This window comes from Semicossyphus pulcher, unplaced genomic scaffold, assembly GCF_022749685.1.
Source record: "Semicossyphus pulcher isolate SPU_LCO1_2020_fin unplaced genomic scaffold, fSemPul1.0.p SCAF_27, whole genome shotgun sequence".
In the NCBI taxonomy this organism is placed as follows: domain Eukaryota; kingdom Metazoa; phylum Chordata; class Actinopteri; order Labriformes; family Labridae; genus Semicossyphus; species Semicossyphus pulcher.
Window position 1 is genome coordinate 1204970 of NW_027211701.1, and position 12737 is coordinate 1217706.

The following is a 12737-nucleotide window of genomic DNA, read 5'->3' on the forward strand; positions in this document are numbered from 1 at the left end:
TTTGAGATGGTTACTTTAAACATGGCGCGTGAAATAAAGCGCCGCGAGTACTCGACCAATCAGAAACGATCAGCACCGCAGGCCAGCAGTAGCCAGGAGTTCTACGAGTTCTCTGGTCATGTAGGAAGAGCTCCCGTGGTTTGTGTAAGAGTGAAAGAACTACACTAAGCTGTAACCATTCAGCTGGCAGATCAGGACACATCAGGGCCGTTTCTGGAAGAGAACATGGAGGGAAATTGTGGTTTGGATGACCTGTTGGTGAAGACGACTACACTTAAAACCATCACATTGACTGTGATGAATTGAAACATGCCCTTTGTGCAATCACACTCAGGTGTGCCTTTGAGTAACGAGTCAGGATCTGTCTTGTTGACAGCTACACATCTTCAACGCCTTCTGACTGTGTTGACAACAGGCTTAAAGTATCGACCCGCCTGCTCGTCTCCTCGTCAGTTTTCAGGAGACATTCATGCCATCAGAGGAGTCAGGCTCATCGTTCACACTCTTGACTAACGTGTTGTAATTGCTCGTGAGGCCTCAGGTTTGTTTTGACCCATTTTATCCTCAGCGGTGAGTCTATGTTTCTCCAGACAGACAGAATTGTTAGTCGATATGTCGGCTCACTGAGGGGTTGGTGCTGAAACTGTTCTGAGTCACGTCAAGAACAAAGACATTTAAAGATGTGAAAATAACGTGATTAAACGCTGGCACAGGTTGCATTGACTCTGGCTCAGACTGGACATTTTTAACCGCTGTGTTCACTGCCTCGATGGTTAAGGTTACAAAGCCTGGGTCACGCAGGCGTTAGCTCTGTGCTTATTCAGCACATGTGTGTAAATTAGCGTCCTTGGGCCCAGTCTGTGGCTGTTACCCAGTAATCTACAGAGCGGAGGCAAGGCCAGCGTCACCCTGGAGTGAGGTATGTATGAACGGACGTGATGAAGAAAAGGTTCATCTGGAAAACACATCAAGAATACAAGAGGGACACAATCTCCGTTTGTATTTGATTGGTCAGCGGTATTATTTAATTAGCATTCCTACCTGCGGCAGCAGATGTTAGCATCATGTTACCAACCAAACCCTTTCTTTACAGCATGTATTATTTACGTTATAAGTTTTTAGTGGACGACCTTTGACCCGTTGAGGATTATGTTGCAGCCATTACAGCCTGTTTCACTGCTGCAGGACGAACACATCTACTGGAGACACTCACACACTTTTTATATCTTAATATTTTCTAAACTATCCCTCCGTCTGTCTCTGATTCTACAGTCAAGACATGGCTCCAGCTGTCACACGCACACACACACACACACACACACACACACACACACTTTCCCTTAACTTCCTCTCTTTGTCTTCGTCTCCGTCTGCCCGTCTCTCTGTGTGGAGTCTGCTACTACATTTTGATTTACTTAAGTGACTCCATTCTGCAATCAGCCTGAGACGTGAGCTGTGTGTCTGTGGCCTCTCCACGTGTGTGTGTGTGTGTGTGTGTGTGTGTGTGTGTGTGTGTGTGTATGTGTGTGTGTGTGTGTGTGTGTGTTTGGGGCTTAAATCCGTCCTCCCAGCTTCATCAGCCTGATCAATGATTGACTTTCTTCTCCTCTAATTTTCTCTTAAACATCTTTTTTTTGCAGTTTGACCCACTCTCTCCTTATCTATACTTTATTGATCCGTTCTCATGTGAAGAAGGATCCTTTCTTCCCTCCTTCCCTCCTTCCCTCCATCCCTTTCTCCCGTTGCCATCATTGATCAGGTCTGCTGTTGAGGAAAGTATGTCTCTGTCTCTCTCTTCCTCCTCCCTCTCTTTCATTCAGTGGATCATTGATTCGTTCTGGTGTTGAGGAGAATTGCCTACTTGGTCCCAAAGTAAAAAGCACTAAGTGTTATCCGTGCTCCTCCCCCCGCCTCGCTCTCACCCCACCTCTGCTTTCAGTATAGACGTTGTCAATAAGCCTTGGCGTCGACCCGCCGTTTACAAAGAAACTTGTCTTTTTTTTGTTGCTTTTCCGCTCGGCGTTGATAGCCTTGGCGTCTCGGAGGCATCTAAAGGCTGGGCGGTGGAGGGGTTTTGGCGTCTTTTCCCTCTCAGGAGAAAAGAGAAACTGTTTGTGAAGAGGAGTGAGGAGTCATTACAGCGTCTTTGTTCACCTGTCTTAAGACAAAGAGCCACTGGGCTTAAACAATTAACGCAGCCAATACTGGCCTTTATTATAGAAAGAGAAGTGAGCTTGTTTTACTGCTGTACTGTAGAATCAATGGCACATTGTTCGTCTGAAGAAAACATGAACTCAATGTGATTTTGTTCACGAGGAGACGCTTTCGTTTAAATGAAATCTTTAAACGATCGTTCGTGGAGCTTTTCCACACAAACATGAAACACTCACCATGCTTATGTGCTGGTTCTTTCGGATCAAAACTCTGAGCTGGTTTGTCTAAAGAACGAGGATGATGCTGCACCAGAGGTTAACCCTTTGAACTCTGCAATAGAAATGATCCTCCTGTGCCTACAATCTGCACCACATACGCTCAAAGGTCATGTAAGTCATGAGCCCATAATAACTGACAGAAGTATTAAAATTGGGTCACATAAAGACAAAAGTGGACACACAAAACAAATCGATCTAAACACACCGGCAGCACTTCTCTAAAGCGAGTGCACCCCCCCTGACTGAGGCCAGCCGTCACTCACAGCTGCAGAGCCAGGGGGATGACAGTCGGCCGAGGCAACCAACAACTGAGGCGGAGCTGTGATGTTCATGTTAACATAATCGTTGTCACAGAGCTCAGCAGGGCCTCCGCACCTTGCCTAGCTCCTGGGAGTCCCCCAGGACGGGAAAATGCAGCAACATGCTGCCATACCGCCACGTCTTAAAAATGCTAACAGTCTCAGCTAACAGATGCTAACAGAGAAAATCATACCCTGCTCCTGAAAGTGTCCGCTCCAAGAGACTGAGTGGAGAGTGTGTGAGTGTGTTAGTGAAGAACAGAACGACGGTCGGCCCGTTACAGAGCTGACATCCAGCTGTTTCAGGCCGCTCTATAAACAGACCTCACTGTGATGGTTAGTGATTTAATGACATGCTGAAAGTCTTTTTAATTAATTTAAATGTGACAGTTTAATCTAAAACGTACTGAAAACATGACTTTATTTAACAGGTAAAATAAAAAACTAATTTGGTCTTCAAAAAGTATTTTTTGCAAAAATTAGCCTTCAAAAGGGAGGTCGTCTTCTGACAATGTAATGATGTATTTAAAGAACTTACACATAGATGACCCAGAACGCGGACGTCTTAGTTTTCTGCTGCAGGAAGCATGAGAGCTCTGTCTGTCATAGTATTTATTTTAAACGTTTAATGCACAGACTCAGAATCAAGATAAGATTCATGCTGGAGATGGCTTCTAAATGTAACGACAGTAAAGGACAGCGCAGAGGTCAGCTCCTGCGGTGACCTCGACCTGACTGTTTTTGTTAAAGATGCAGAAAGATTAGCCTCATTTTGATTAACTGTCCATCTTTGTGAAAGATCAATAATTAGACAATGAGAGTCTGACATGCAGAGTGCTGCCGTGCTCGTCTCTGAGCCTCAGTGACGATCTGCCGCCCTCAACAATAATTCATCAGGTTTGTTTCTGAAGCGTCTCAGAACTTCTCTGTCAAAGTGAATCCATGTTTGTCCCTCACACCAACGCGGCCGCGCTGCTGACTACAAGGAGAATGAGACGAGTCGGCCCGAGGCGGCACTGTGAATAAAATAATACAGCGCGTGTCCCACTCTGTTCAGCACAATACTGTAAACACAGAAGAGGAAAGTGTGTGTGTGTGTGTGTGTGTGTGTGTGCAGACTGCAGCTCTGTGGCACTACTCTCACTTACACAGCAGCTTTGTATCACTTTGAAGGCGTTCCAGGACGGGGCGGGACTATTACCTGGAGGGCCTCTCATGTGAAACACCTGTCGTGTGTTTTCTTTCTGCTTTAATGTAAATAAAGGCGACTATTAAAGGAGGACAGGTAGCTGCTATCACCGACAGCTGGAGAGAAGCAATTATGCATTCAGACTTTATGGTGATAACATGTGCACAAGTGTGTCGAGCTGCTGTAGCTGCAGCACCACATAAAACGCTGCTGTAGACAAACACATCAGGTGACTGTGCACAAAACAAACGAGTACAACAGATGCTTCAAAGTGTTCTCCACTTTAATGCAGTCCTCATCAGAGCTTCAGTCTCTACAACTCACGACCACCTGCCTTTAACAGAATACCTGCGCTGCTTCAGGGAAGCTGTTACAGGATGTTCAGTATGTCGGTCATTATAAACTGCTCACATGGCTGTACAACAGTGGGTGTGCTCCCAGATCTCACCTCATGTGTGTAAACTGTTCCTCAAACATTTCTTCTTCTTCTATGAATGAATGTTAGTGCGCAACTTTCTCACTTTAAATATTGAGTTGGGATCAACACAATATTTGTGTAACACACAATGAGACTAGGGCTGCAGGTTGGTGCAGTGGTTAGCCCTGTCGCCTCATAGCTAGAAGGTTCCTGGTTAGAACCCCGGTTCGGAGTAGTGGGCCTTTCTGTGTGGAGTCTGCATGTTCTCCCCGTGCATGCGTGGGTTCCCTCCGGCTTCCTCCCACAGTCCAAACACATGCTCGTTAGCTTCACTGGTGACTCTCAATTGCCTGTAGGTGTGAGTGTGAGCGTGAAAGGTTGTCTGTCTCTGTGTGTCAGCCCTGTGATTGACCTGTACAGGTGTAACCCTGCCTCTCGGTCAATGGATGGACAATGTTCACGTCAAAGTCGATCAGTCTATCATCGTATTCTGTGAGTTTAAATCACCGTTTGCAGAGAGCGACGTGACGTCTGTCTGTCTCTGTCTCTCTGTAGGGATCCTTTCTGTGATGTTGTCACACACTTAGAATAACAATCTGAGCCTGTCAGTGGAAACAAGAACTTTTAGTGGACGACCTTTGACCCGTGAAGGATTATGTTGCAGCCGTTACAGCCTGTTTCACTGCTGCAGGATGAAAGAATTCCAACAAAGGTTTGTTCCTCACTGAAACACCAACATCCCAAAGAAAAGCATCAATTCTCTGCGCTGGCTGCAACAATGCAAAACGAAGTTCTCCTGAAACATTTGTCTTTGGGGTCAAACTGAATGTTTAGTTGTTGCAGCTCTGTGCATGTATATCACCATCACAACAGCATTGCTTTTCTGTTGTGGACTATCTCCGGCTTCTTTGTGGTTTCTACCCTGAAACACATTTTCCATGTAAAGCACTGAGGCAGACTTTCACAAAATGCCTTTTTGAACTGAGCCAGTATTATTTCACACCGTCTGTGTGCTTCAAACAGCCAATAAAAATGCGCTTTTCATAGGAAAACTGGAGAAGAAAGGCTGCATTCTCTCCCCCGTATCACAGTGTGTCCCTTTCACCCCGCTGAGCTCCTTCCTCCTGTAAACAACCCGTTTTTCTGCATTTGCATGTGTGTCTTTTTGTGCACGACAATCTAAGCCGAAGACCTCTGAGCTACTTTGCTTCAGGATACGGAGCAAAGTGAGTGAGCAGAGAAAAAAAGCTAAAGTGCAGGAAGTGGTGAGAGTGATATTTTAGATGTTTGGCTGAACATCGGTCGGTCGGTCAGGCTGGGACTACTTTAGGGGAGGAGGACCACACACATATGCACAAACACACACACTCATGCACAGCCTTAGAGCTGTTTCTGATTACGTTTAGATGGCACTGTATATACGAGGAGACGTCTGTCTGTCTGTCTGTTTCCATCACTCCGTGCAGCTGTCTCTCTCTTTCTCACTCTCCTCCCTTCCAGATCTCCTCCCCCCTCACGTCTCCCTTTCATGCCGCCCCTCCTCGTGCAGTCTGACTCTAATTGTGGTTGTCTTAGTTCCTTTCGTCAAATCATCGGAGTCTGTTTCCTATCAAACTCCTCTCCATGAGAGCACTGATCCTGGGTCATCAGCCAGCCAGCCCGACTCTGCATCTGCTGCTAGTCAACCTCCGCAGGCGAACAGGTCTCAGATCAGATTTGATCCAGCCTCTTTGGCCCCAGTGGCTCTAACAGCCAGACTTGGGTTTCATCCTCGACTTGCAGCCTAACATTTGCCATGTGGAGAGCCACCAGGATCCGGCATGATGGCAGTCACAGCGGATGCTGAATGGGCTGAGTCCTGGTCAAATAAGCGCCTACGGTTGGACCGGGATCAAGAATGGCAGCTGTCTAACCTTGGTGTGTCTACTGTTCAGCTGGGAATGAAATGTTGTCTGCACACAGAACTATTTTAGAGTCGCTGTGAAGACGCAATGGAAGAACATAAACTGGATTTTATGTTTAAGGAGATCTCGTCCAAAAGAATTTCACACTCTCCTGAAAGTATTGATCGAGCCAAAGTTTGAATGCAGCGCTTACCTGCTACTTTCAGGTGGGTTTCTACTCACTGTGGTGGTGGTCAAAGTTAATACCTGTTAATAACTATGTGAAAGTGCTGCAGCCCAACTGTCGATCCTTCCTCTGCAGATTTAGGAAAGGTCGTCCTCCTGACTCGACTATCGAAACATTTAGGGCTGCCAGGCTTTTAACACACACTAAGAGAGGTCACCGCATCACACCAGCCCTGCTGCTTTCGGGCACACCAGGTTGACAGTCTGCCACCAGAGTCTGGCCAGCAGTGAGCGTCTTTGGCTCGAGTTTCTGCAGTCTGTCCCACACCCTTGGCTTTAGCCGGCCTTTGTCTGCATCTTTTCAGCTGATCGAGCATGTGGAGCACTCTGCTGGTACGGAGACTTATTTCCTCCCATGCAGGAAAACGTACATGATAGTGAGTCGTGAGATGCAGAGGTGGGGAGGAAAGAAGTACACATACTTTGTTTTAAAGTGGAGTTTTCAGGTGTTTCTTACTTTGACCCATTTTAACTCCAATATCTGTTCTTTCATTACAGGCTCGTTACTTATGCTTTAATCTAATGTAGGGGAATTATCAATTACTTTTATTTTGTGTCACATGTAACACAGGTAACAGACGAGTGCAGACAAACAGACAGAGAGGGAGACTGGAGCTTGAAGAGGCGTCTAGTGAACGTGAGGTCTGTGAGCGACAGGGAGAACTCTGAGCCTCATGGATGAAGGTGAAGCAGCCAACATGGCCGCCGAGCAGCAGCGAGACATTCCCCATCCAACTGATGTACACGCTGGAGCAAAGTTCATGTTCATTATTTTCACTATATTGTTCGTTGATTTGAAGTTCACATGATTTCAGTTTAATAGTCACCAAATATGAGGTTAGCTTCAGTTAGCTTAGCACAGAAACAGCTGCTGGAAATGTCCTTCAGAGGGACCCGTCTGACTTTATACTGAGAGGCTGTTACACACTACACTAAGAAAACGTACATACACTAACAAGTGAAATATACGTCTGAAGAGCCACTAGCAGCGAGGACCAGATCAGATGACCTGCAGCAGAACACGGGCTTTGATAAGAGTCTCACATAACGTTTGTACATTTAAAGAAATTCATCAATTTCAGGCCGACTGGGAAACGAACAAAGCTTTAAAGCACGAGAGCGGCTGCAGTATTCCCTTTACGTCTCCTGCAGCCAAATCTGTCAATTTTCAACACATGTTTTCAATTTCCGATAACTTTCCCAATATTCTGCTTTCAGAAAGCGTTGCGTAAGTTTTTCCAGCCCCACGCTCTGAACAAAGTGAGTCTTAGAAAGCACTCGCAGTATCATTTACTGACCTTCCTCTGGACCCCCTCACCTAATTGTTCTCTTTGTGTTAGTATCTGTCAAATGCTCTCCAAGAGCAGATACAGTTTAAGGGTTTGTGTGATAAGACAGAGACGCAGACATGAAAGGAAGGGAGGGTTGGAAAGCAAACAAGAGATTAAGGAAGGCTGTGACAGAGATGGAGAAGGTGGTCCGACTCCCGCCGAGGACGGCTGATCTATTGAGGACAACCGCTGGAAGTCATCACAAGTTCAAGCCTCCAGACGGCAAAGCTTGCCAAGTGTTAGGAGTGATTTCAACATGACAAATAGCTCCAGTGTGCAACATGCAACAGGCAGAGAGGAACTCAGGGAGGACGAATTAACACAGAGGAAGTCAGGATGAATTCACTTGACCTTAACGATTACGTCTGTCTTACAACAGATCAATTACTAAAGACCACCTGTCTGATTTGACTACCTGCCTAGTTGACAAGAATTACGACAAACGTGAGCCAAAATCTGAATCCTCAGAACACACACGCTGCCAAACGTCTGCAGCAGCTGCATGCTCAGATTCAGACGTTAAAATGTTCCCATGAGGGGGGAGGAAACAAAAACCCCAATCACTCTGATCTCCTACACATGACATTAAAATCCAAACGCAGGCGGATAAAAATATCCAGAGTAAATATACAGGCTTTGTTCAAATGACCAGGATTTGACCGGTGGGAAGATAAAACCCTGTTTTTAGGTTAGAGCTCACAAAGATCCGATGGTGGCCCTGCTACATTCATTGTTTTACATCTGAAAGCAAAAATGTGTTCAACACGAGCGCCTTTAATTAAAGGGAAAGTTCAACCCGATCAGTCAAATCACAGCTCAGATGAAAGAGAAAAGAAGCAGCTTTAAAAAGGTTGCTAATAAATCAAAGTCCTTTTACCATGTGTTACAGGTAAGTACAATCGGGCTGCATACTCCTCTTCCTCTTCTGCCTCCTCCTCCTCCTCCTCTTCCTCTGAGTCTGGCTCAGCCACGTCGCCTAACAACGGGTTGTCATGAGGATTGGCTGACTGTGGATGTGATTGGTCAATGACAGATGATGGACAGGAGGGGGAGGGCATTGGAGAACCTATGAAAGAACACAACCAAACAGAAACAAAAAGGAATGATGAATTTGAAGAATGAAGAAACGTCACAACACAGAAAACAAATCCTGAAAATAACCAGAAATGAAGCATGACGATGTCTGCTGAGGGTGTGATGTGTGATGAGACTGACAGAGCGACGGCAGGACCACAGGGGCGGGAAACGAAACCAACAATGAAGGAACAAAAGCTGCAGTTCCTCTGGCGTCCACTCGAGGCTGTCTCCAGCAGTGAGTCAGTCCCCATAGAGCCCCATGTTAAACTTTACAGCAGAAATAAACATGTTTACAGCCTGGTACAAAAAACAGTTTGGGTCTCTATAGCTCATTTCTCTCTTCATGACAACTGTACGGGGAGAATCTTTATACAGCTCACCTGTTTACATTATATTAAGGCTTAAATCAAAGGGGCGTGGCCTCTCTGAGTGACAGCTGGGAGCTGCTAGCTGTCTGCTAGGTGTCCCCTCAGCTAACTCAGTCACTGAACGTAACCTCTGGGCCGTGTTTGTGCTGTTGGAGCCTTTTGGAGATTTGTTCATGTAAATATCAGACAGATAATCTGTGTGTGCGCTTTATTGGACGAACAGACCGTCCAACACGTCTCACACACTGTTTCTACACTATTTATATGTTAGCACTGATTAGCAGCTATCTGTGTCTGTGCTCACCATACCGGGCTGGTTAGCTCTTCCAGTGTTTGTCATACATTCTGTCTGTGTCGGCCTGTGCATGTGTTGTTGGATTGTTTATTTTAAGTAACCTGGTTCCTGTCAGTCACCGGCCACTTGCTCCCCCAATGGAGATGCCTGAAAGCCAGCCAGCCAGCCGGCCAGGGGTCCTCTATGTTCCACGAGCTCTCTCAGCTTTTTAGAGCAATAAAGAAAGAACTTCAGTCAGCCACCACAAACAGAATCCCATTCACGATGGTTAACAAGCTAATTAGCCAGCTAATGCATTAGCCTTGAGCAGAGACTGTCTAACTATGATAAATAGCGTTGGCTAAGCCCTCGTTCCTCTCCAGCTCCGTCACTTCTGGCTCCGAAAACAAGATGGTGACGGAAAAAATACCAAACTGTAGGCTTCAAATCTGTATTCCACAAATCAATGAACTCATGTGTCGAGCAGTGACACCTGCACAAACAGCAGCGTGTTCAGGACTCTGCTGTGCCTCCTCTGCATCTCCTGCAGTCTTTCACACACCTCATCCCTCCCAGCTGCTCCCCTTCACTCTCCACAAGGACAGAGCTTGATTAAATTCCACATTGAATCTTCTCTACTGCTGATTTGTGAATGAAAAAGAACTTGGTCTGAGTTGTTGAACTGTGTGAGGTATTTGTTGTGCCTCTGTGAGACCAGACTCACAAGCGGAGGGAGCAAAATCAATTGCGTATCGATGTGGTAACCTTGGCATTTAGTGACTCCTGAATGCTAAATGGCCCCGCCGCTCTCTCTCTCTGTGTGTGTGTGTGTGTGTGTGTGTGTGTGTGTGTGTGTGTGTGTGTTTGGGAGTCTTTGTGTGTGTTTGCCCAGACAGATAACTCTGACCGGCCTTGCATTCCATACAAATGTGTGGGCACAAAAGAAAGAAATTAGCTGTTGAAAAGCAAAGGAATGAGAGAAACACATTGCATGAGCAGCTCTCCCCGCGCTGGCTGGCTGTACAGATAAAATGTGTTACGTCTCCATCTGAATCTCTTGAGCTCACACGTTCGCCAGCCAGGACGGAGAAATTGAAATACAAAAATCAATGTTAGGTCATTTGCAGGAAAAGAATTGCAATCTTGTTTGGATGCTGATGCTGAGAACAAAACGCAGCACTCTGACACTGCGCCTCTATAGACGCACATAAATACACTGTTATCTTTAGAAGGGAATAAACATGGTTTCACATGAGTCACCTGCTGGATGATATCACACACTTTCACAGGCATTAGGGGAGAAACACACACACACACACACACACAGTATTGCCCCTTCCAGCGATCAACCTTATATCCTCCCATCATGCATTTGGGCTTGTTCGGTTTCAGAGTCCAGCAGCTCGATGCAAACAAATCCAAAATAACACGACTCCAGTCTGTGTCTGATTATTTCCTAGAATGCCTTTTGGCTCGTTTCTCTCGCTGAGATAGAAAATGACATGCATGTGGCATTTTCTATTAAAAATCCACCCCCCCGCTTCGTCCCCCAGAGTGCTGCTGTGGACGGGAGAGAGAGCCCATTGGCTTCTTCAGGGAAACAGGAACAACACCGGATTAGTGCTGCATGTGGGCAGCATTAAACAGCAGATATGGTCCACCGGCTTCACTCCACAGCTTGTGCAGAACGTGTGGATTAAACGCCATCACCTGGACGGATTCACCTGAGACATTTCCATTTCCACAGCAGTCAGTCTGAGTTTGTTCTGTTGTTATTTACATGATGAAACTTCCTGAGGCACGTTCATTATTAAAGACGGCTCTGATGAGACAGGAATCACTTCCTGGGGCAAACAGTGATTTTTACACGCTGTTGTTACACGACTAAATTTAGTTTGTTACTGAAATATTTCACTCATAACTGTGAATACATTAACGGCAGCAGCTTCTGTCAAAGACAGTCTTATTCAACACTCCACTAGTTAGTGGGGATTACTTCCTGTACAGACAAAGGACAGTGATGCCGACTGTCGTCACCAGCTTGGGCTCCGTTGTTCTATTACAATGCAGAATGGGTTAAATAAAGGACAGCTAGAAGCTTATCTTTATAAACATATTCTCAGTCGGAATACTAAATCTGTAGACAACAGAGAAGGTCGTGTAGCATTGACCGATCCTTTTGATCAGGCTTTGGTTGAAAGAGGCGGAGCTCAGTCGCCGATTAGCAATCCAAAGACCCATCGGATATCGTGCATGGAAAATATGCTTTTTATGAATCTCTAGAAACAGACACCTGCGTGTGAGTGCTGATAGACGTCGTTTCACTCCTTCATTCACACGTCTCTAATTTCAACTGTACTCAGTGACCAGCGCCAATTACAAATGACCAGTTACTGTCAGACAACAGCCAAGAGGTTACAAGATTGGGGAGAAGCTAATCTGTGCGCAGGACAAACAAACTGCACAACATAAAGGAACGTGTTGCTTGTGTGTAGTATGGCCAGGGTTTCCAGGTCAGGTTTTTGTCCGCTGGTTGGGCAGACCTATTTTGCATGCAGATGAATAAAGAGAAATCCTTTATTTTTAGTATTATAGGTGTAACACAGGTGAAGCAGTCTCCTGCTGAAGGAGCTGCTTAAGGCCCCTCCAGTCCCCCACAGATGGATGTCAGTTTTGATAGCATCCTCCTCTCTCCCACCTCTGTGACCGCCTGAGTTTAATCAGTCTGTGTATGTTATAATGCATTTGGCAATGATAGCAATGCTGTTGGACTTTAAAAGCATGTATATGGTTTGGCAGGGGGATATTTAGAGTTGGTGGGCTGGCTTTGTCACTCAGACCTGGCAACCCTGAGTATGGCAACTAGATCAGTCGGAGCGGAGCAAGCTTAATCTTCATGAGAAGCCAAAGACTGCCCACCTGAGCGATAACTTCTACCATTATCAGTATCAGCAGCTATATCGTAACGTGTTGTCTTCTCGTGCGTATATCTTTGTATGTGAGAACGAAGCTTTAGCCTGCAACATTTAAATCTCCACTTCTGTGCAAATCTTTTCTGTCTTTAGCTATGACAAAGTATAATCTCATCAGAGCAGATCTCTACAGTTTCACCCCGTCAAGAGTTCCCATTGTTAGGCAGCTCTCATCTCATCCCCCTGTATCCACCTGCATGGTTGTGCAGTTTGGGAAGAAGTCTGTGGGTTGACATTCTCAGTTTTTT

The 12737-nt window shown here is 45.8% G+C and overlaps 1 protein-coding gene across 1 annotated transcript in view; it reads right to left on the reverse strand.

The window, feature by feature from the left end:
• The window catches only part of LOC138604840 (teneurin-3), a 149150-nt gene extending 140286 nt beyond the window's left edge, over positions 1-8864 (reverse strand). The window contains exon 1 of the mRNA XM_069676851.1: positions 8676-8864. Coding sequence (XP_069532952.1) covers positions 8676-8856 — 181 coding nt within the window. The 5' untranslated portion in view covers positions 8857-8864. The remainder of the gene's footprint in view (positions 1-8675) is intronic.
• Between the last annotated feature and the right edge of the window lie 3873 nt (positions 8865-12737).